General features: G+C 37.7%; 1 protein-coding gene across 7 annotated transcripts in view; it reads right to left on the bottom strand.

The window, feature by feature from the left end:
• Positions 1-2855: 2855 nt before the first annotated feature.
• The window catches only part of LOC149568454 (uncharacterized), a 334059-nt gene continuing 310852 nt past the window's right edge, over positions 2856-26062 (bottom strand). For all 7 annotated transcript variants that reach the window (XM_089821382.1, XM_089821379.1, XM_089821377.1 and 4 more), the window contains 3 exons: positions 3368-3430; positions 3204-3299; positions 2856-3073 (listed from right to left, as the gene is read on the bottom strand). In XM_089821382.1, the coding sequence (XP_089677508.1) occupies positions 2966-3073; positions 3204-3299; positions 3368-3430 (267 nt within the window). In that variant the 3' untranslated portion in view covers positions 2856-2965. The remainder of the gene's footprint in view (positions 3074-3203; positions 3300-3367; positions 3431-26062) is intronic.

Genomic DNA, 26062 nt, shown 5'->3' on the forward strand with positions numbered 1-26062 from the left:
TTAATAAGATCCCTCTGTGGGTAAGGTTGTCAAATTTTCCCCTTCGCTTATGGTTGGATTATGTCTTGGAGGCTGTGGGGGAGGCCCTCAGAGACTTCTTGTTGGTTGATACCACGTCTTCCAATGAGTTTCAAATGACGTATGCTTGCATTCTTGTGGAGATCGATGTCTTCAAGGGGCTCCTTGAAATGATTAAGTTGACCTCTCCTAATGGCTCTTGGATTCAACTTCTTGATTATGACAGTATTCCCTTTAAATGCAAGAAATGCTATAAGACCGACCACCTCACTGTGAATAATCCTCTGAAAAGGTTAGATCGAAGAAGTCACCTTCTTGGTGGATAGGGGTTTTAGATGATCACTGCATGGATCAAAAAGTTTCCTCTATTGGGGATAAGTTGGTTGACTTTTCTCAAGATTCTTTAGTGGCGAATTTTGTTGTTGTCTCTAATGGTTTAAATGTTGCCCCTACGATGGTGACCAATACAGTTGTCCCTCCTTTGAATGCTGTAACTATTGATTTGATTGTTGCCCCTCTTACGGCTCTATCTCAGGAGGGTGCTACTATCCTTTCTACTGCTGTGGTCCAGAATTCGTGTGGTGGTGGTTTTTCTTCTCTTGCCACAAGGTGTTGGGGGTTGGTTGTGGTGTTGTTGACTTTGCATGGCAGAAGGCTGCTGGGAAGGTGGAGGATGGATGGACAATAGTAAAAAGAAAAAAGGTTAAGCCCTCCAATCCTTCGTTTGATATGTCTTTACGTTCTCAAAAGACAGGACCAAAATGTAAATCTTGAGGCTTATTTTTCATAACCTGTTGCTCGCTTGTTCTTTTTGACGCTGTCCCTTTTTGTTTGGATCTTCTGGCCCTTTTGGCCTATTGTTTCTTTGTAATTTGGCATGGTTCAGGACTAATTGTCTATTTCTTTTGTAACCATGGGGTTTTAAGCTCCCATTCAAAAACTGTTTTGGTGGTAAAAGTGTATTGTGTTATCTGTGAGGCCACCCTGGTCACCTTGTTTTGGTTGGTGACTTGTTTCACCCTTAGGCTATTGTATTTTTTGTTCGAGCTTCATTGAAAATATTTTGTTTTCTAAAGGGTTTCAGGCACCTTTCAAAACTTGTTTTCCTTAATAAAAAACACAATACATCTTACCATTCGTACTCTCATAATGAATCTCTTTATATTTGTCAAATTATTAAATATCATTTTTGAATGAATATGTATACATCCATGAGTCCTTATTATAATATCTCTCCCAAACTTTTTCTTTTGTCCACCGAGGGTGATGCTTTTAATTCAATGCCCCTCATTTACTTTATTATTATAAGTAAATAGTTTATAAGTGAAAATTAAATGATTACTATAATAATTATGTAACGTTTTTAATTAGTTTCTTGTTATATTAAATATATTTGTTATTATGTCTCTATTATCAAGTATCTATAGCTATTCAATACAATATCATATTGTGTAAATAGTTGACACTAAAATTATTAATGGGTCACACTAATTTATTTAGAACGAATTGAATATATTTATTTTTAAAATGAATTCTGTATTCACATTAGCCACATGTCATTATGGATCCGTGACAAAAAGATGCCCTATTCTAGTCATAGCAGAAAATCAAATCTTCAAAGCAAAGAGTTTTTTCGTTAGGGAGAAAGTTGATTTTCCCACGAAATTATATAGATCGCAGAAGAATGAGGGATTGTTTTGGGGTAGAAACTTTCTAAGAGCAGAGAATCTGGTGACTAAGGAACAAGGGGAGGCTATTATGATTAAGATAGTATATGATCTAGTTAGAACCATGGTCAAGCAGGGAGCACAACTGCTAAACATTGAATAATAACTCGGGGGCAGGAGAAATGACTCTTTGTTGAGTTGCAGAGATGAGGAGAGTAAGTGTTCAGGACATCCATGCTGCTCAACAGATTAGAGGACAATCGTCAACCCAAGGGAGCCTGGAAGCTAAGCCTTCCACTAGGCTATAGCGTTATCTTCCTTACCAGTTTTGGATCGGGTTCTTCTAGGTTCAATGAAGCCCCATTGCTTTTTTAATAGTTGATTTATAACATTATTGGCATTTCTGTTGGATAGTTGGAGCAGCTTTTGTGATAAGAAACCTTTCTGTTTTTAGCAGTCATAAACTGATCGATAGTAGTGAATGTTTTTTTGGCTGAATGGCTAGTAGGTTTGCTTCTGAAGGATTTAGCTAACAAGATATAATGGTGGATATTTTAAGATTGTAATGAAGTTTTCTGAGCATCTTTTTGGGGCTATACGGTGCTCCTGTAGCTATGGATGAAATAGGCATTGGACACTATAATGACGGTAGATCTGTTCTATTCCTAGATTTGTTCTTCGTTTTGATGGACTTGATTACAGGTCTGAATGTAATTATTCTTTATTATTAAAATATCTCTTATCAGCTAAGGCATTTTATTGATCAAAAAAAAAAAAATCGGAATACCCCCCATGAGGTCCCTTTCTTATTTGAAGTTGACAGTAGTCACCCATGCACTCTGACATGATGCCAAATTTGGCAGGAATAAAGACGTGTTTGTAATGCACAGGCAATGTACTTCCTAATTCAATCATTTTCCTAATTTTCTCAATGATGATGAAACTACAGCGACCAATCCTAAAGTGAATGTTTGATTAGACAGTGTTTTGACAATGCTTTTTCTTTTTGAATCCTTGATTTATAGTTGAACTTTGTTTTCCAGTGTGAGTGAAACTAATTATATATTTAAAAGATAGGTGCTAGCCATCTCTAAGAATGTTATTTTCTGTAAGTTCAATCTTTGGGCTTAATAAATAATACAAACGTTACAAATACACTACAAATGGAAGTTTGTCTTGACTGAAAATAAATTGATTGGAATATTTTGATTATTTTCATGTGCTTGTTCACAACCCTGACTATATACAAGTCTAATAAAATCTAATGCAGAAACTTCTTTTTATACAGGAGTGCTGAACATAAGTGGTGGTAAGCATGAATCAAGAAAATCATGAGAAATTTTCATGTATTTGCAAAAATAGAGCAGCCAGAAAACAGCTTTAGAAACCTGAAAATATAACAGAAAAGAAATCAATTTCATCATTATATATAGAATAAGCATAAATTTATCTACTTGATGCATTTGTATTCAATTCCTATTAGATAAAACACTGTTAAGTTCCTGTTTTACTACAGACCTCTGATGTTGCATCTGTTCCATTTTTTGCGAGTTGAGTGAAATTGGTTGAGGCTGTTGTGCTCTCAATTTTTGTTCGCACATATTGGCTCATATACTGCAAGGATGAATATTAGGTCAATGCATTTTAATATAGAAAGGAATCTTCCAAAATATAATGCATACCTGTATGTAGAGAGTTGTTTGTGAAGGATGAAACTGCTTTAGAAATGTACCAATGCCTATAACCTGAGACAGTGCAACGAGTCATTAGCCCACATGACAAAAAGACGCTGAATATAATGACAAAAGTCAGCAACTACAATGTAATTCATTTCAAAAGTACCCAGTACTATCTTTACTGAGAGAAGTTTGAAAAATATGATAGCACTTTTTAAAAAAAAGAATTTGGACCTTTTGGTGCAGGAGCACCTATTCATTGGATGTATCATGGAAAAATTCATATTTTTCATTGTCTTTAATATGGGTTAAATGTTATGTAAGGACCTAAATACCATTTGGAGTTCATTCAAATTATTTTGTAAGGTTATAAAAGCCATTTAAAGCATAGTGACTATAAGGCCTTGGAAAATACTGTGATAAAACCAATCAAATGTATCAAAATAGAGTGGAAATATCTTAATTGGAGTCTTAAAATCATATATATACAGTGTAACACGGAGACTCGCACCCACCTCCAAAACCTTGAAGTACCTATCCCTGAGATGTCCCCACACTGTGTACTTGCACACCCAAGTACCCCCACCTCCGTCATTCAATAACCATGCTTCCACTGGAATGGACACTTGGATTTCTATTTGAATTTTGTTTTTCAAATGTTACTATTGGGTATGTAATATGTTACTATGTTGAATGTTCAATTGTTCTAGTTCATGTTGTAATTTTGATATGTTCAAGTGTTTTAATTTGGTATCTTTTATTGAAACATCATTTCATAACAAGCATTTCAAATTCTATATGTATACTATACAACACCCCTCCCTACCCTGTCCTCCCCTTGCCACTGTCCCCTGGCCGTCCCCCTGCCGTCCTGAAAATGAGACCCATTTTCTTCCCATCTTGAAAACTCGTCCCAACGTCCCCTCATCTCGACATACCCTAGTACTAGGGTTACATTGTATATATAATATTTAAGGGTTTACGGAAAGTTTGATGTCATTTGGATAATAATTGTAAAAGTTGTTCAAAAGTTGACAAAATTATAATGAAAACTTTTACAACTTGGTGACAACTTTTTAAAAGTAATGCGTAGTTGTAGGTTGGTTGGAGAGTTTAATGTGATTCCAAATAATATATATTTGGTCTCCAAATCACGAAATTGTAAGTGGGGTAAGTTGGAGAAGTTAGAGGAAGGATTTGGAATGGAAGAAAACTTATTTTGATGTAGTAAATTTTAGTAATCTGGTTTTTTTTTCCTGCAATTTCTCTGATGTTTTGGTTGATGCGAACTCATTGTGAATGATACAGACCTGAAATTTATATTTTCAGAAGGGTAAATGAGTTAGCTTTGATTTGGTTTTGGTTTGCATAATTACATTTGGAAGAAGTTATGACCGTTTTGGTCAACACTAGTCAGATTCTGTCATAATATGAACAATCTTGGGGAAATTGCAATAACTTTTATTTCCTTGCTTGGATTTGGCTATAACTTGGAGAAAATGTTTTTAAATCACTGTTATTGAATATCACACATAGCATTTGTTTAATTCTTTCATTTATGCAAGTTTTTAATGACTGATTGAGGGTTCTAAATTCTGCACTTGTTTAGAAATTGTTCTTAAAAGTTGCAACATTCTTGTATTCATTTGAATGGATGGAAATAATTATAGATGTGAAACCCTACCTAAGAATTAAGTTGAATAATATATTTGAAGTTTTGGATTGATTCTATGTACCCATTCCTTGGTACTTGCTCTGTAATCCAAGCCTAATTAGGCTTAATAGGTCTATGAACATAGTAAGGGTTAAGGACTATTGGAGTAAAGTTGGTTCTATAACTTTGAATTTTTGTGGAAGGCCCATAAACCACACTTTTGTTGTGCTCTCTGTATCACCTTTCAAGGTCATGTTTGAGGTTGTTCCTAGGTGGAGTTGGCTAGGTTCAATCCACTCTAAGTGGTTTGATTTTCTTGCTTTAGGTTGTTTGTCTTTTGAGTTAGGGGTTGTGGGTCTTATGCCCTAGCAACCTAAGAAAGGTGTGGTTTTTAGTTATGTTGTCCTCTATGATGTTTCTACATCCTTGTGTATAGGTTGGAGACTAGACCTTGTCATTTGGCAAAAGTTGAGAAAAGATGTCAAATGTGGAAATGTTGTCAAATAGGCAAAAAAGGTCTAAATCATGTGAATTGATGTTCTAAAGGCTAAATCATGCCTAGACATCATAAGTAAGTCATAATGGACAAATTTGGAAGTTCGCAAACGAAGGAAATCAAAGTTGCTCAAAAATGCAAAAAGTTGTGAAAATTGTCAACAATTTTGAAAAGTTGCTTGACAACTTTTTGACAGGAAAGTTGCATAACACAAGAAAGAGGTTGATGGTTATCCTAACTATCTTCTGGTCTAGCTGTGATAGTTTTTACAAATATGGTTCCTCCATGAGTTCCTACCATGGGTTCATCATGGCCTTAAGGAGAATGGAGTGGGAGCTAGTCTACATTATGTATATAGATGCTTGGGCCCTTGAGAGTTGGTTAGCCATTTTTAATATGATGCCCTAGACAAGTCACAGTCACTTGGTTAGGCAATCACAAAGTTAGCAAGAAGGTTTTGGAGGTTTGGATGCGATAGATATTTCAAACCATGACATGCAGAATGGAGAGGTGGTAGTAATGTTGCTATTTACAAGAGGAAGAAGTTTCAAATCATGTTTTGATAAGACTTTGATTAGACCCTAGTCAATACTATCATTCATAATTTGAAACCCTTGATTATAGGCATAAAAGTTGCTTTCAGATGTACGGATGGCTTGGGAACTTCATACCCACTTTCCAAAAGGGTACTCGAATCCGTGATTTGTTTGCCACCTTGTTCAGAGTAATTTGAGGTTATAGTCCAAAAACCCAATGAGGGCTAATTCAATTAGGCCTATTTTTTTATAGTTTTGGAGTAAATGCAAAGAAATTGAGGAAAGCTTGTAGGATTTGAGTTCACCAGCATAGGTGAGGTCTAACACCTCATATATGAGCCCATCACTCAATGTAGTTGAGGAAATTAACAAGATGGGTCATGGAATTGTAGTTGGCAAGTTAGCTTGTAGAGGCATTTGGTGTATGAAAAAGCTAAAATCCTTGGTGTACCTAGGTAGTGAGAAGTTGGAGGTTAGGATAAAGATCCTCTAGAGATTAGGGTACTAAACTAAACCCTAATAGGCTAAGAGAAAGCCTGAACAAGTCTTGGAGAAGATAAGGACTAAGCAAGCAAACTACCTAGTCTTACATTAGATTGGTGTCAGAGCCACAAAGATTGGGCTTGTGGTTAAATGCTTCAAACTACAAAATCAATAGGTGAATCAAGAATGGTGATTAATGCAGAGCCAGCTAAGGAAATGGGTAAGCAAAAGGAGAGAAACAAAATCCTTAAAGAAGCCCTAGAATAAATGAAAACAAAATTAGAAGAAGTTGCAGAGGCAACTAAAAAGAAAGACCAAGAAGGTGAAAGAAGCAGTAAGGGTAAAGAGAAGATTGAAGAAGATCTTATCCTTGATCCAAACGCTCCAATAAATGAAGAGCCATTCCTAAAGGCCATTAAGGCACTACGTGGAAAGCCCTAGAAGGGATTCCCTTATTTAGTGGGAAGATAGACACTGAACTTTTGTAAAATGAATTGTGGGGATGGAAAATATCTTTGAGTGTAAAGACGTGACAGAAGCACAAAAGGTTAAAGTGGGCAAATCTAGGCTAAGAGGATCAGCCCTGAAATGGTGGAAGTACCTCCAAGAAGAGGGAGAAAGTGGGAAAGAAGCCGATTGCAACTTGAAAAGCCATGGTAATAAACGTGAAAGAGAAATACTTACCAGAAGACTTTGAAATTCAATTACACAAGAAGAGGCAAAGTTTAAAACAAAAAGACATGGATGTGGCAACCTACACTGAAGAGTTTTAGAAGTTGTGTTTGCGGTCAAGAGTACAAGAAGATGAAACTATCAAAGTGACTAGGGATCTAGGAGGCCTGAAGTGGAACACACGAGAAGAGATCAACCTATGGACTCCTAAAACAATCCATAAATGCTTCTAACTTGCTCTGAAAGTGGAAGAGAAGAACAAGCAGAGGGAAGACACAAACTTTAGAGGTAGAGGTAGAGGTAGAGATGGAAGAGGTCAGAGAGGCTATGATGGAAGAGGATTAGATTCTAGGCCACAAGGAGACAACAGGTTGACTGAACAACAAGAAGGAAGTTTAGGAAGAGGAAGTTTCAACAAAGGTAAGAGGTTCTAACACTAGTTGGAGAGGAAGGAGCAGCAACTAGGGGAGAGGATCCTACTTTGCCACCATGAAGTGCTACCATTGCAATCAGTTAGGACACGCTACATATAGGTTCCTTGAAAAAGGCTCAACCTCTCAAGGAAGCACAAAAAGAGTCAAATATGTGTAAGAAGAGTCTGACAACAGAAGCAAACAATCTGAAGTACCTTTAGAATCAGAGGAAGGGGAAAACTCGATGACAAGGAGAACATTGATCAAGGAGTCAATCAAAGAAGAACCAAGTCAAAGAAGGGCACTCTTTAGAATCAGATGCAAAATCATGGGGAAGGTGTGTAGAGTCATCATTGATTCCAACTTAATAGATAACATAATCAATGAAGAGACAGTTAGCAAGCTGAAGCTAAAAAGAATTCCACATGCCAACCCATATAAGGTCATTGGCTCAACAAAGGACAACATATTCTTGTGGGAGAGCAAGCGCGGGTAGAGTTCACCATAGGAGATACAAGGATAGAGTGCTCTATGAAATTCTTCCTATGGATGCATGCCACCTTCTACTTGGAAGGCCATGGCAATTTGATAACCAAGCCATACATGATGGAACCAAAAATGCCTACTCATTTAAGAAGGATGGTGTGACTTTCAAGATTCAGTCCTTGATAGAAGGAAAGATGAAGACCTCTGTTAGATTGTGGTGATTGATCAGGAAGGTACTGTACATACTTCATAAATTCATAAAAAAAATTTGGGCCATGGCCGGCGTTGTAGCGGACATATGGCCGACATGTTGTAACCCTAAAACGACATAAAATACTTGTATAAAAGGGCTTAGGGTTAGGTATTTTTCATTATGTTGTGATACAAAATTAGTTCTTGTGGCGGTATTGAGCTGTAAGGGATTACGGATTGTAATCAGGTTGTATTCACTGGATCGTAATAATATTGGACTGGCTATTTGGTGGACGTAGCCCAGGGATTGGGTGAACCGCATTAAATCTTGGTGCCTTGTGTTCTTTTTCTGTGTGATCTATTATTTTCTGTTATTGGTTCTATTTGCATGTAGTTTTTATTTCTGTCTGTGGTTTTATCCTAAAAACCTCAAGTCCAAGTGTGCTCATGGTTAACGAGAAAGAGTTCTTAAAGACCCTTGAGGAAGGAGATGGAGTTGGGTTTGAATTAGTTTTGAAATCCAAAGATGAAGCTGCTGCCAAGAAAGCAGAGATACGAAATGAAGTACAAGAATTACTCAAACAATATCATGAAATTGTTAGTGATGGACAACCTACCACCCTACCTCCTAAGAGACTTGTTAGCCACCAAATAGACTTTCTTCCAGGAGCTACCCTTCCCAACAAAGCTGCCTATAAGATGACCCCTCAACAAAATGAGGAAATTGCCAAACAAATTCAAGAGCTCCTAGACCAAGGCCTAATTAGGAAAAACATTAGCCCATGTGCAGTCCCTACTGTTTTAGAACCCAAGAAAGGAGGAACTTGGAGTCTTTGTACTGATTCTAGAGCCATTAATAGGATCACCATTAGGTATAGGTTTCCATACCTAGAATTGAAGACCTAATGGACTGTTTAGGGGAAGCAAAATATTTCACCAAGATAAACCTAAAGAGTGGCTACCATCAAATCAGAATAAATGAAGGAAATGAATGGAAGACAACCTTCAAAACTACAAAAGATTTGTATGAATGGCTTGTAATGCCATTTGGTTTGTCTAATGCTCCATCTACTTTTATGAGGCTTATGAATGAGGTATTGGCAGATTATATTGGTAAGTTTGTTGTTGTCTATTTAAACATCTTAATTTTTAGCAAAACTAAAGAGGAGTGTATCAAGCAATTACAAATTGTTTTTAAGAAATTACATGAAGAAAAGCTAATGATTAACTTGGACAAGTGAGACTTCATGAAACAGGAGCTAGTTTATCTTGGCTTTGTTTTGTCTCAAGGTAATCTCAAAATGGATCAAGACAAGGTGGATGCCATTCTAAGTTGGCCTACTCCAAAGACTGCCAGTGTCAAAATTTCCATGGTTTGGCCCAATATTATAGGAAGTTTATTAAGCATTTCAATGGCATATGTGCTCCTATGTTGGATATAAAACAAAGGAGTGAAGAAAAAGTTTCACTGAACCCCACAAGCTGATCATTGTTTTGAAACACTAAAGAAGAAGATAGCAGAACTGCCTACTCTAGTGCTTCCTAGTTTTGAGAAACTTTTCCAAGTGGAATGTGATGCCAATAATGTGGCTATTGGGGCTGTTCTAAGCCAAGAAGGAAGGCTAGTGGCTTTTCATAGTGAGAAGCTCAATGATGCAAAGAGGAAGCACTCTTCCTATGACCTAGAGTTGTATGTTGTAGTCCAAGCTCTAAGGAAATGGAGGCACTATTTGCTTCCAAAAGAATTTGATGTATACTCGGACAACCAAGCCCTTAGTTTCCTTAACTCCCAAGATAAGCTCAACAACAAGCATATGAAATGGGTGGAGTACCTACAAGCCCACACATTTACCATAAAACATAAGAAGGGGGTGCAGAATAAAGTAGCTGACGCATTGAGTAGAAGACTCCTCATAGTCTAAGAGATTCAACTACAAAGCATAGGCATTGAAAGCTTCGACGACCTATATGCTGATGATGAAGATTTTGCCCAATCTACAAGGTATGCAAGGAGTTCCAAAAAAGATTTCATGGTGAGTTTTTTGATTATAAATTGTAGAATGATTTGTTGTTTAGAGGGAGTCAACTTTGTGTTCCTAAAGGATCCATGAGGGAGAATATGATCCAAGAAAAGCATAATGGGGCACTTAGTGGACATTTTGGGGTGAACAAGACTCAAGAGTTGGTTACTAGGTTCTATTTTTGGCCTAAGATAAATAGAGATATTAGGCAATATGTGGAAAGTTGTATAACGTGTCAAAAGGCAAAGGGCACATCCACCAATGCTGGTCTTTATCAACCACTTCCAATTCCTAGCAGGCCATGTGAGTGCCTAAGTATGGATTTTGTAGTTGGCTTACCAAAGACAAGGCAAGGTTATGATAGCATTTATGTGATTGTGGATAGATTTTGTAAGATGGCCCATTTTGTACCTTGCAAGCCCATACATGATGCTTGTCAGATTGCTCACTTGTTTTTCAAAGAGATAGTTAGGATCCATGGGCTACCTATGAACATTGTTATAGGCAGGGACACCAAATTCATGAGTGACTTTTGGAAGACACTATGGAAAATGCTTGGAACTAACTTGTCCTTTGGATCTGTCTATCACCCACAGACAGATGGCCAAACAGAGGTGATTAATAGGAGTCTTGGCAACTTGCTGAGGTGTCTCACAAAGGAGTATGGTCAGACTTGGGACCAACCCATTGGGCAAGCTGAATATGCATATAATGACTCAGTGAATAGATCAACCGGTAAGAGTCCTTTTGAAAGAGTTTATGATTTGCATCCTAGGAGGGGTCTCTGAGTTAAGGGAGTTAAAGGATGGAGCACAAGGTAGTGGCTATGGTAAGGACTTTGCCCAATCCATGAGGGAAGTCCATGAAACTGTAAGGAAGACACTGAAAATACTGACAAACTGAAGCAAAAGGTGGATGTATCAAAAATGTATGTTTAGTTTCAAGCAGGGGATCTTGTGATGGTGTATTTGAGCAAAGCAAGGCTGCTAAAGGGGGTGCCACACATGCTACATATGCAAAGATTGGGTTCTTACAAAATACTTGCAAAATATGTTAACAATGCTTATAAGGTTTAGCTACTTGAAGACCTAGGGTTGTCACCAATCTTCAATATTGTAGATCTGAGTTCATACAAAGGACCTATTCAGGATGTTGACCCGAATCTTCAAGAGGTCACCCAAGATGTAGCAGACCTACACTTAACTCCCACTCCTCTGCCAATAGCTAAGATACTAGATTCAAGGGTCTACAAGAAGACTAGGAAGGACTACATGGAACACCTTGTCAAATGGGTTGGCAAGGATGATGTCGATGCTACATGGATTAGAGAAACAAACTTCAAGAGGTTAGGTATTGACTCCACCTTACTTAATCTAAGGATTGATTAACGTTTTTTTGTTTGGAGGAGTATGGTGCAAGAGCACCTAGTCAAAGCTCCTTGTTTTGATTTCTAGTTTTGACTTTGGCATGTACTGACTCCAGTCAGGAGTGTGAGTTTGGACCTTTCAAAGTCATGGTTGAGTTTGTTGCTAGGTGGAGTTGGTTAGGTTCAATCCACTCTAGCTGATTTGGTTTTCTTGCTTTAGGTTGTTTGTCTTTTGAGTTAGAGGTTGCTTGAGAAAGGTGTGGTTTTGAGTTATGTTGTCTTCTATAATGTTTCTACATCCTTGTGCATATTTTGGAGACTAGACCTCATCATTTGGCAAAAGTTGAGGAAAGATGTCAAATGTGGAAAAATTGTAAAATAGGCAAAAATGGTCTATATCATGTGAATTGATGTTCTAAAGGCTAAATCATACCTAGACATCATAAGTAAGTCATAATGGACAAATTTGGAAGTTCCCAACTGAAGGAAATCAAAGTTGCTCAAAAATGCAAAAAGTTGTTAAAATTGTCAACAATTTTGAAAAGTTGCATAATGCAAGAAAGAGGTTGATGGTTATCCTAATTGTCTGCAACCTCTTGAGGAGCTTATAAAAACCACAAAATGACCCATTCCAAGGGTTGGGCATTGTAGGAAGGAAGTTTTGTTATTGAAAACCACAAATTCTGCCCCAGTTTTCAGAGTTTTCCGGTTTTGGATTGCATGTTCACAATAATGGATTGAAGCTTGAAGTTTTGCATTGGATTATTGAAGTTCATGCTTGTACAATTCTTTTTGTTTCAGATCACTAGTTTGTAGGGTTTCATTTGCATGTGTTTTGAAAATCCTTTGTATATACTCTATGTACTGGTCCAATTGTGACAGTTTTTACAAACATGGCTTCTCCATGAGTTCATACTGTGGGTTCATCACAGCCTTAAGGAGAATGGAGTGGGAGCTAGTGTACATTATGTATATAGATGCTCGTGCCTTGGAGAGTTGGTTAGCCATTTTTAATGTGATGCCGTAGGCAAGTCATAGTCACTTGGTTAGGCAATCATAGCATTAGCAACAAGGTTTTGGAGGTTTGAACTTTGAATGTGATAGATACTTCAAACCAAGAGATGCAGAATGGAAAGGGGTTAGTAATGTTGCTATTTACAAAAGGAAGAGTTTCCAACCATGTTGTGATAAGACTTTAATTAAACCCTAGTCAATATTGTCATTCATTATTTGAAACCATTGATTATAGGCATAAAAGTTGCTTTTACTGGCTTGGGAACCTGAGACCCACAAAATCCTTTAGGTTTTCCAAAAGGGTATTCGAATCTATGATTTCTTTGCCACCTTGTTTAGAGTAATTTGAGGTTAATAGTCCAAAAACCCAAGTAGGAGGACTAATTCAATTAGGCCTGTTTTTGACAGATTTGGAGTAAATGCAAAGAATTTGAGGAAAACTTGTGGGATTTGAGTCCAGAAGCCTAGGTGAGGTCTAAGACCTCATATATGAGCCCCTCACTCCATGTAGTTGAGGAAATGAACAAGATGGGTCATGGAATTGTAGTAGGCAAGTTAGCTTGTAGAGGAATTTAGTGTATGAAGAAGCTAAAATCCTTGGTGTAGCTAGGTAGTGAGAAGTTGGAGGATAGGATAAAGATCCTCTAGAGGTCAAGTTACTAGGGTAAACCCTAATAGGCTAAGAGAAAGCCTAAACAACTCCTGGGAAAGATAAGGACTAAGCAAGCAAACTACCTAGTCTTACATCAAAGACACACCACAGGAAGGTAATTTTGGCTTTCCCAAGAATGAGCATGAATCACAAAAGATAAGTTGCAAGTCTTTAACCATAACTACAGGTTGGTAAATGTAAACGCAGGCCCAAAATGAATATTCCAGAACCTCATAGGATGTTTGCAGATATAAAAGAAAACCAATCACTGCCACAAGATGAGACGGCAGCCACGTAGATGTCCAATAGATTCATCATAACAAAACACTGGTCTCGTAGTTGCTCAATAAATCCCCTCCAAACTCAGCTAATTATCACTAGTGTTAATCCACCTCTCAGGCACAGTAATGACAGTCAAGATGTGATGAACAAAAGTTCACAACTGCAAGAATGATCTCTATACTTCCAAGATTGATTGCAAACAGTTTCATAGCACCAGATAACAAAGAGCATACATAATTCCAAAATTCTCAGCTACAAAGATATCTCCCAGCCACAAACAAATTCAGAATTAAACCACTATAGCTCAGCAATGATTCAAATGCCTCTCAGCTTCAAACCCTTATATTTCAGCAATGGCATAAAATCAACCCTAGGAAAAAATGTCACAAAGACAACAAGAGCAATAATCAATAAGCTAATCGGATATTTTTTCTTCATAATGAGTTCATATCTATAATCTCCAAAGGACCTTTTGTTTCCAAAATCAACTTCACTTACAAAGCTTCTCCAACATATAATCACTTTATAACATTTCATAATAATGAAGTGTCATTATAATAAAGTAAACTTTTAATAACTAATTAATAAATATGAGCTCACGCAATAAATAGCCCCATCCACTGCAAGTGATGACCAATTGCTAGTGCTACCATTTGCACTGCCAAATATGACAACTACCTGAATTGGATTTACTAAAAATAGTAAAATCCACCACTAGGATCCTCAAACCACCCTGTTAGCTCACAAGGGTCACTATGATGAATTGACTCAATCAATCGTAAAGACTTAACAAAAATGGGGACATCAGAGTCCTCCCTCTCCAAGATTGTGTGTCCTCAAGCAATCTCGGCAACACACCGAACACCAACCTTTGCCTGGATCCCAAATGAAGAAGTACGTAACATCCTTATCAACACTAAACCAAATGCACACTACTAGCATCATTAGGACCAACAATATAGCTTGCAACGAAGCACTGAGAACCTGTGCTAATGATGTAGAAGTTAGGATATCACTAGAAGACAACTCCATAGGAGTTCTAAAAATACTCTTTTTCCCTATATCCACCCACATAATATATACTGGACTACAATCTTGATCATTACGAACACTTCATACAAAAGACGTAGCTATAGGATACCCTGGTGCAACATGTGATTCTCTACAAATGTCAGTGAAGGTGCTCATACCAACAACACCCGTAACTGCAATTGGTGTAGCTATGTCATAATTTATAGATATAAGAACATCACTGTATAGGATAAAATATGGTTGATGAACAAGCTTTAAAATAATGCACATGAAAGAGATTTACACATACATATGAATTGTTATGATATGGAAAGTAAATCTAGATGACTAATATTGAAATGAAGAAATGAAGGTATTCACCTCTGAAAAAGAATTGGCTAAAAACCCTATCAAACGATCTCAAAAATTGTCGATTTCCACACCCCTGAACTGAAACTACCAGTTCTACAAAACCTAGAAATCTCTTTCTTTTGTGAGGGTAGGTCGACCTTGACCCAAATAATGGGACACAATTGTACCCAAGTTGACCTTGACTTGCACTGCTCCGGCAAAATTTTTGTTCATGGATCCTGCAAGTTCAACGAAAAGGGTATCCAAATCTGCACCGATATTTGCTATTCCACACTTGTACCTGCAAGAAAAATGGTTTTGTTTTTTGGATGGGAGGTTTGCCTTGGTCAAACCCAAGTTTGGAATCAACTTTGAAATGTAATTGAAATTGCAAAATTTATAAACAAAGTAAATGGAATTATTCACCTTATGTAGAAATCCTTGAATCCACATGTATGGATGCTCTAAATGGATGTAGAAATGAATGTAAGATGTCTCAAATCAATGGCATTAGATCTTTAACACCAATCTTGAATGGATTTTGGATTAGGAAGAGGCTTGAATGGAAATGGATGAATTTTCAACAAGAGGGGTCCATAGAACTTGAATCCTTTAATGGCTACTAATAGATCTCCATGATGAATTGAATGCTTGAAGATGGATGCTTGCTTGAACTTGATAATGTTTGAATGCTTGATCATGAAAGAATATAACTTCATCTCATCTCCTTATGCTTTTGTTATGGTTTGCAACATATGTTCTTGTCTTAGACAAAATGAGAGGAGGCTTCCTTGTATAGAGATCTAGGGCACAACCTTCTAGAAAAGGCCGACATGGGAGCATTAAATCCCAATTAACCTTAACCCCTTAGAAATGGACTTAGATTAAATGTAATTTAAGAGTGCACCATTCTGAAACCCGAAACAACCGACCCAGAAGTGGGAAAATAACTCTTTCTGAAACTCGACATCTGAAAATCATGGAACCTTGAAATTTGAACCTTGGGTCAAGGTCGAGGTCAACCTTGACCTAGGTCGAGGTCGACTTGATCGTCCCTGACCCTCAGGTCATACTTGACCCAAAAGTCAAGAACCTCAGGATTTCAGTCCAAAATGCCAGAAAAGTGTAGAAAGAAAGTGGAAATGGGGGCAAAATAGGGGAAAAAGCCAAATCCAAGTAAAAGACCCATTCAAGGTGCTTGATATGACCCCAAACCACTTACTTGGAGGTCTCAACACTCTTAACATGAAATTCCTTCCATTTTAAGACGATACAATCACTAACTGCAGCCATAGGACTCTGAACTGTATCTGCAGATGGTGAGAACTGAGTCCAACTCCACTCAGGGGATTGATCAACGTCAACCTCAAACAACTCATTGGCATATGACAATGTTGCATCCATGTCAATCATAGGGTTGTCCACAAAGTGAATCTCACCATTGTGCTGATCTTAATTATAATATCACTATGCCTATACATCACTTACCTTATCATCAATGGCATGCATACTATCATCAAATTACACATCTAGAACCACTTTTTATACTGCTTCCTCAATAGATGGCTCAACTAGCACAAAAGTAGTTGCTGATATGACAATATTATCACATGCTTTGTTATGTCCCCTTTTTGGAGGTAATTTGATTTCACTAATTTAATTAATTAAGTTCTCCAAAATAATGAATATTTTATGAGGATGACTAATTAATTATTTTAATTAAATAAATAAGTGGTATTAAGTTAATTATTTATAAAGTTCTCAAATAAACAAATATTAAAAGGTAACTTTATATTTAATTAATTTATTAAAGTGACTTGAATTATAAAATATTTTATAAAGTCACTTAATAAATAAAATAATGTTCTAAAAGTTTCTAGAGAAAGTGGAGAAAAAAAGAATAAATAGGCATCCTAGGTTTCATTCTCGGAAGGAGATTTGTTGTTGTTGATGTTGATGTTTGATGGTTGTAGAGCCTAGGGTTTCTGCAGTAGTCACAATTGGCCATTGAGAACGAAAATTCTCAATTGGTAGACAATTTTGAGGGTGTGAAATATCACTCGAATTATTGCAGCTGGGGAGAAAGTTACTTCAGACTTTCACTTGTACTTCATTGGTTAAAACTTTGGGGCCTTTGGCCAAGTTTTGTATGATATTGATTGGTGTTTGCTTTGGAGACTTTTTTGGAGTTCATAGTCTTCAACGAATTTGCATTGAGGAGGTGAGTTGCAGCATCTACAATTTATTTAGAAGTCTGATATACTGCTGCTGGGGCATCATTGGAAACATATTTTTGTTCATATCTTCTCTTAGAGGTATCCGATGGTTCTGGGTATTGTTGTATTCAATTGCTATCATCGAGACAATCATTTCAAGGACAAATTCGAGGAGCTTAGACGCTGCATTTATTTTTCTAAAGTATTGCCAGGCAAGAACAGGGGCAGCTGGGTGAAAGCATCGATTAGGCCTAAGAGAAGTTCATTTTGCTTGAAACTTGATTCTTTCATCAGCTCTTTTCTAAGACATCATCATTTCTCCAGGTTGCTTTGTTTATCATTCATGTTAGCATTGCATTTTAGATGTTATAAGTTTCAGCTGTAGGTGTGCATTATACCAATATTATCATATTTTGTAATCCATGTAAATGCCAAGAGTCTTGGCCCTATTTCATGAGCATTGTATTAGAAAATTTCATTGCAAATAAAGAGATAATAGTTGCTGGTGTCATTTAAGCAATTCAATATCATTTATTATCAGCTAGTTAGTTTGCATACCAACTGTTTGTAAAAATGCAAGTTGGCTATAGGTGTTCATTTCTCATGCTTAGATCATATATATGCATTGAATATTGCCAAAATTAGTTGCACATTCATGTTAGGTCATTGTTTAGAAAATCTGGAGTCTTCTTGCAAGCATTCTTATTGATGCAAATTGAAGAAAAGAGTCTAGCAAACTGAAAAGTTATATCAGTCATATGACCCTTGTATGCAAAGTGTTTGACAAAATTTCTTGAGCCTTCAATCAGAAGTTTTCAATCAGATTTGAGCAGGGTCATTACAGTGGTATAAGAGCTATTGACTTGCCATGTTGTTGGGTAGATTGGACATTGAATCAGTTAGTTAATCAAGTTTACTTCAAGTACCCAGAAGCAGTGGGACAAGGATATGAAGAAGCTTACACAAAATTTGAAAAAGTTGGATGAAAGTCAGAAAAGGATGAATGAATTGATGGTTTCCATGTTTAAGAGGACTACATCACAGAACAAAGAGAGAGGAACAAGAGGTCTCTACAAGTGAGGTATCTAGAAACCTCTACAAAGAGTTTGCAGCAGTTGGTGACCAACATATAGCCGAATCTAGGGAGGACAAAAATCAGACCAGCTTGGAGGAAGATGTTGGGCACACAATACTTCAAGAGGACTTCAAGGATGAAGCTAGAGATACTCCGCATGGTTTACACAGTTTGAGGAACCAACTAAGGATAAAGGAGGATGAGGTAGAGTTTGAGTGGCAGGAGTTTGTTTCAACCAGGGCTACCTTGTCAGTTGAGGGAGTTACTTTGTCAGTGACCCCTGATGATATTTGTCAGAATCTGGACTCTTAGTTAGTTGCAGAGGACGAGGGATTTGGAGATTGTGATGATGAGATAGTTTTAGCAGTAGCTTCTTCAGAGTTAGATGAGGATGAGTTCGATGCTTACGTTCAGAGTGTGGAGGTGTACTCAGATATAAGTACACTGAGCATTGGTGATCTTGAGGGGAGTTCGTTTGATTAAGCTTTCTCTCATAGTGTGGACAGCATATTCGAGACAGTTAATAGGAGGCCCGTAGTGCAGAGTTACCATGTGACCGGCCAGTTGAGAGTTGACAAGAGAGATATCACTACTGCTCTTTTGCATTTTGATTCCGCTCATCAGTTGTTGGCCGTTATTGGTTGGGGTGCTTCTATGACAGATGAGTCCAGCGGTGGTTACCTTTCTTTGGTAGAGGTCCATGCCTTGCATGAAGCTGACAAGGTTTTGAGATAGGATTACTTATAGTTGGTAGCCGACCATGATCACCTGGTTGAGTGGGGGAGAATAGCCTATGAGGCACTCTTGGATCGTGAGGAGGTGAGTGAGCTTACCCAAGAGCTCACAACGACTACTAAGGCTTTGGAGGTCACACAGCGAGATCTATAAGAGTCGCAGTTTCAGTCAGAGGAGGTGACCGTGGAGTTGGAGCATTTGCGGTCTACACTAGCCCCAGACCCAATTCACTTGTATATTGAGGTGGTTGATGGTGAGTACGCTCCTGCAATTGTTACTGAGGAACATGATGTTGGGCTGACACACATGTTCAGGATTTGGGAGTACCTGGTCCTGATGAATTTGGAATACCAGTGGAGTCGAGTCTCCAGATTGATTCTTCTCACACAGATGGCAATGTGGTACAGTTGGCCATGCCAACTTTACAGAGGGATCAGTTGTAGTGTGCAGGGGAGTATGTTGATGCTTCCTTGTATAATTTTTACTGCACTAAACCGTTCATGAAGTATTTGCTGGATAGTGCAGGTGTTCGTCTGGACTCGCATAAAGTGTTAGAAGGTGTTCTCATTTGAGGTACTAGTGCTATTCGCAAATTGGTTGAGGAGATTATAGTGATCCTTTCTACTATGCTACCTCACAGGGATTTTGAGGTGGGGTTTGTTGAGCTGATTGCACAGGGTCCTATCCAGCCTACAACCACTCGGAGTCAGAGATTAGGACCATCTGTTGATTCCTAGTTTAGTGATGGTGAGCTAGTAGCGGAGTTTAGGGGTTCCTACCGGCATTATACGGTGGGGTATGCTCATCATTTTTCTTTTGACCCAGAGATAGAAGATTTGATTTTACGCAGGTGTAGATCGGCTCTAGTTTCTTATCATCCATTATGGGATGGATTGGCACCATCTTTTGCAAATGGAATTGGCAGTTGCAAGTTACACAGCCTACAATATCGACACACCCAGGACAGTTTATCAAAAATTGGATTTGGTGGCAGTGACTCAGGTACCTATGGCTATTGTCATATCCATAGTGCAGTTGGGTGCAAGTGTCAGTTAGACAGGGACTTGAGTTTTGACAGAGTCGATGTTTCAGTTGGCTTGAGTTTCACAGAGTGGTTTCTTCTATCGGCATCTACAGTTGGTCTTCAGATGATTTTGTCAGTGATGTCAGTTGTTTGGGTGTTGAGTGCAGTTTCTCAGTTGCTAATTTTTGTATTGTTGATGCTGATGATTTCTTTACAAGAGTATGGTGAGGATTGGGATATTACATAGGTTTTCACTTGGGATCTAGGTGTAGGAGAATGGTACTTGTTGCTGAGATTGCTTGGGGACAAGCAATTTCAAGGGGCGCGGACTGTCATGTCCCCTTTTTGGAGGTAATTTGATTTAAGTAATTTAATTAATTAAGTTCTTCAAAATGATGAATATTTTATGAGGATGACTAATTAATTATTTTAATTAAATAAATAAGTGGTATTAAGTTAATTATTTATAAAGTTCTCAAATAAACAAATATTAAAAGGTAGCTTTATATTTAATTAATTTAATAAAGTGACTTGAATTATAAAATATTTTATAAAGTCAATAAATAAAATAATGTTCTAGAAGTTTCTGGAGAAAGTGGAGAAAAAAAGAATAAATAGGCATCTTGGGCTTCATTCTCAGTAGGCAGATTTGTTGTTGTTGATGTTGATGTTTGATGGTTGTGGAGCCAAGGGTTTCTGCAGTAGTCACAATTGGCCATTGAGAACGAAAGCTCTCAATTGGTAGGCAATTTTGAGAGTGTGAAATATCACTTGAATTATTGCAGCTGGGGAGAAAGTTACTTCAGACTTTCACTTGTGCTTCATTGGTTAAAACTTTGGGGCCTTTGGCCAAGTTTTGTATGATATTGATTGGTGTTTGCTTTGGAGACTTTTTGGAGTTCATAGACTTCAACGAATTTGCATTGAGGAGGTGATTTGCAGCATCTACAATTTATTTAGAAGTCTGATATACTGTTGTTGGGGCATCATTGGAAACATATTTTTGTTCATATCTTCACTTAGAGGTATCTAATGGTTCTGGATATTGTTGCATTCAATTGCTATCGTCGAGACAATCGTTTCTAGGACAAATTTGAGGAGCTTAGAGGCTGCATTTATTTTTCTAAAGTATTGTCAGGCAAGAATAGGAGCGGCTGGGTGAAAGCATCGATTGGGCCTAAGAGAAGTTCATTTTGCTTGAAACTTGATTCTTTCATCAGCTCTTTTCTAAGACATCATCATTTCTCCAGGTTGCTTTGTTTATCATTCATGTTAGCATTGCATTTTAGGTGTTATAAGTTTCATCTATAGGTGTGCATTATACCAACATTATCATATTTTGTAATCCATGTAAATGCCAAGAGTCTTGGCCATATTTCATGAGCATTGTATTAGAAATTTCATTGCAATTAAGGAGATAATAGTTGCTGGTGTCATTTGAGCAATTCAATATCATCTATTATCGGCTAGTTAATTTGCATACCAACTATTTGTAAAAACGCCAGTTGGCTGTAGGTGTTCATTTCTCATGCTTAGATCATATATATGTATTGAATATTGCCAAAATTAGTTGCAAATTCATGTTAAGTCATTGTTTAAACAATCTGGAGTCTTCTTACAAGCATTCTTATTGATGCAAATTGAAGAAAAGAGTCATTTTAGCAAACTGAAAAGTTATATCAGTCATATGACCCTTGTATGCAAAGTGTTTGACAAAATTTCTTGAGCCTTCAATCAGAAGTTTTCAATCAGATTTGAGCAGGGTCATTACATGCTCCTACTCCCACTATCACTGCATCGCCATCAAATGCACAATCCTAGGAAACTTGTGTCCTGCAAATTTGTGTTAGAATCTGAAAAGATTAATAACCCAGAAAACTAGTGCAAAGAGTAAATATCTAAACTATGAATGCAAATGATACAAAATCAAAATAGCATCATAGAGTTAGTCTCCAAGAGAGTAATGCAAATGGTGGAAGCAAAATAGCATTAAGAGGATGCAAAAATAAGAGATGCAAATACAAGCCAGGTAGCATGCTTATATAGGCTAGGAAGAGGGAGGAGGTGGCAACACCAACCAATGAGGAGCAACCATCTATCAGACTAAAGATAGCAAAGTATCTTCCCAAGATAGCTAATGGATGCTCACATGTAGGAAGATGACACCTCACAACCATTCACCTAATAAGACATGCTTTATTAACCTAAGCGAGATTATTAAAAGTGTAAGAAAAACCTAGCAAAATAGGAAAAATAAAAAACTACACTAACACCCCCCCATAAGCGAAGCTTAGGTGGATGTAGAAATGGGTCCCGGCAAGTCAAGCCTGATGAGGTACCCATGTACATAAAATTCCCCCAAAAGAGAGAGAAAAGAGACTCCCCAAAGAAAATTAGGACTCCAAGTGAGAGGAAGAGGCCCCCCCAAAAGATGTAGCATCTCGCACCTCCAGCAAAGCTTGCAAATTTTGTCCGGTAGATCCACTTGCATCGAACAAGTTTTCTTCCCTTAGGAAAAAGGACAAGATCCCAAGTCTGGTTCCTCATCAAGGAACTATACTCTTCCTGCATAGCTGTATCCCACTCAAAAATACCAGAAGCCTCATGAAAGGACTGTGGATTTGAGGCAGTAGCAATGAAGATATGTAGAGCATCCTGGAATTGTGAACGAGTCTGCTTGGTGTCTGATGGATCCCCAACCCAATCACCTGTAAACTGCAAGGTCTGTCTAGCCCAAAGTGGACCGGAAGATGGAGAATCTAGAGGAGAATCATCAACCTGTAAATGATGACTAGGAGAGGAAGGAGGTGAGTCCTCTAAATCACTCTCTGCATCAGAAGTGGAGGTAGAAGACTGCTCAAGTGAATCTGACCCATTAGAAGATCTATCATGTATTCCAAGTGACTCCAATGTCAAAGTAGAAGGCAACCCTATGACCATGCTCTGCTGGTTAAGCTGATGCAAGTAGTGGAAGTTAAGATGGCCAAACTGCTCATGCCATAATCTGCTCACATCATTAGAGTGAGTGAGTGAAACAGTCAAAGGAGGGTCAGGAACAAAGTGAGAAAACATATAGAGTCGTGACTGATGATCTGCTCTACCAACTGCAACTGTAGAATCATTGTGCAACTCACTTATCTCCACTGAACTAGGAGTGAACTCAACCCGCTTGCCTAAACCTGTGTGAGTGATCTGGTGTATCGATTGGAGATTAGTTGATAATGAGGGTACATAAGGAACATCATGGAATGTACCATCCCCCACATCAACAGACCCTCTCCCACACACCTCAACAAGAGTGTTATCACCCATCAAAATAGAAGGCATAGTACACGGCTCCAAGGATGCAAGTTCTTCCTTAGATGAAGCCATTTGGTGTGAAGCACCCGAATCAAGAACCCAAGTGGATGGTGAGGAAGCAACTGCAAAAAGGGCCTTGCCCTTTCCTTTCCCCTTGCTTTTTTCTTTTTCCTTGTTAGACCCTTCATTAGAACTTTGTTTGATAGACTCAGGAACACTGATATTATTCTTCTCAAGAATGTATGTCAAGTGATCAAGTTGTTTCTGCAAACATTTATGTTCATCATGACCAGGTCTTTTACAATAAGCACATTTGACCTTTTCTTTCTTAGGCTTATTGCCCTTGGAAGATGGTGTATCAATAGTTGCTTTTGAAGAAACCGGCATCTGATCCTTCTTCTCCTCGCTATTCTTTTGTTTCTTGTCCTTACTATTGTTGTTACTACTTTGTCCTTGTTGTTCTTTTGTGCCTTGGTTGGCAACCAAGGCATGTGACTTAGAGGACTTAAGAATGCCCATCTGGATTAGCTTGTCCTGTTCTCGAGTGAGATTGACAGCAAAATCATCTAAAGATGGCATGGTGAATTGAGTACCAAGTGCACCCTTAGTAGCATAGAAGGTAGAGACAAACACAGAATATTCTGAACTTAGCTTAGAGAGAATACTAAGAATCAGTTGTTCATCTTTCTTTTCAATTCCACATTGTTTTAACTGTAGCCTTAGTGATTTCAATTTGGTGAAAAAATCTTGGATTGTGTTGAAATTGCCTGGACTCAAACTAATTAATTCATTTTCCAACATATGACCCCTCATTGAATCTTGTGTGCCAAATAGTGTTTCTAGCTTTGTCCATACTTCATTTGGTGTATCCAAAGACTCAATGTGAAATAGCAAGTCAGGAGAAACAGACAAACACAATGTTCCAAATGCCTCATCACATTTGTTAAACCACTTAGGCTTATCTTCATCTTTAGCAGGTTCTGTTTCAAGTCCCATAGTTATCCTATTTAATCCAACTTTCCTTAAGTGAATTATCATGTATGATTTCCACTCAAAGTAATTGTATGGAGTTAGGATGGGCATATTTGTTTGATCCATGATGAAGAAATGCTAGAAAGAAGAGAATCCAGCCACAATAATGCCCCCCCTCTTTACTCAATCAAAGAACCCCCCCTCAAAGAAATATGATTTGGCACTTTATTTTAGTGCGTTTACAACTACCACTAGAAAGAATTACTTAGTGGTCTTGATTTCAATGCATTACAAACCCTCATGAAGAGCATATGCTAGAAGTGAAACTTGGGCACAATAATCAAGGAAACAAATAGCACCAATGTGATCTACTCGAAAAATCATGCACTTTCAAAAAAAGAATCACCTCGATACGAGGTCTTATGAGAAAGTTATGATCCTCCGAAGTTTCCAAAACGAGAACTATGCACAGTCACGACTGAGAATCTGCAATTTTTGAAGAATTCATGCATGAAAATCAAAAAACAAATCCACTAGTGGATAGAGCACAAAAAATTAGCCAAGTTCATAACAAGAATCATCAAAATCGAAGTCCGTGTGAGCAAGAACGAGACATTTGAAAACTGCATTCAAATCTGCGACTGCCAACGGAGAGGGGTATGGCTGTAGCTTTGCATGCTCGATTCTGAAAAATATATAGCTTGCATGCAAAATCTAAAAGATACCCAGATAGTTTTTCGAGGCTGCGAACAAAACCCAGAAAGCGTTTTTCTTGCTAATGAACAGAAGATGTTGTTATAATGTAAATCAGACGCCTTTAACAGTAAAAAACGGCTCTAAAAATTAGAAAACGACTCCAGTAACCAAAATTTGACATGCAAATGCTGAATCAGCTTCTTAAGTCCATCAATGGCATGCTGGAACCTGCAAAACTGATTGAAAACTCTAAATATGCAAGTTGGTTGTCAAATTTGAGATTGAAACCCGAGAGAAAAACTGTTTTTGTCAAAACTTTTCTGATTCTCAGGATCATCCAAAGATGCAAGAGAAGAGCATATTTCGTTTTTCAAAAAACTACAATAAAGTTTATTTTCCCCCCCCCGAATCTCTCAAATAAGGAAACTAAAATCTACTCTTGCACATAGAAAAGCTCTGATACCATGTTAGAATCTGAAAAGATTAATAACTCAGAAAACTAGTGCAAAGAGTAAATATCTAAACTATGAATGCAAATGATACAAAATCAAAATAGCATCATAGAGTTAGTCTCCAAGAGAGTAATGCAAATGCTGGAAGCAAAATAGCATTAAGAGGATGCAAAAATAAGAGATGCAAATACAAGCTAGGTAGCATGCTTATATAGGCTAGGAAGAGGGAGGAGGTGGCAACACCAACCAATGAGGAGCAACCATCTATCAGACTAAAGATAGCAAAGTATCTTCCCAAGATAGCTAATGGATGCTCACATGTAGGAAGATGACACCTCACAACCATTCACCTAATAAGACATGCTTTATTAACCTAAGCGAGATTATTAAAAGTGTAAGAAAAACCTAGCAAAATAGGAAAAATAAAAAACTACACTAACAATTTGTAGTCACCACTATCATCACATTTTGCTCTTTTAAAAAGCGATGTCTCTGCTCAAATCTTGGATTAGAGATCAGATTTGTGATTTTGATTCAACTCATTCACTAACATATTCAACCATTTCACAATACTAAACTGTATCTCAGATTCTCTAACCCCA

This window comes from Cupressus sempervirens, chromosome 3 (genome assembly GCF_028749045.1).
Source record: "Cupressus sempervirens isolate cs-2001-9-10 chromosome 3, ASM2874904v1, whole genome shotgun sequence".
NCBI classification, from domain to species: Eukaryota; Viridiplantae; Streptophyta; class Pinopsida; order Cupressales; family Cupressaceae; genus Cupressus; species Cupressus sempervirens.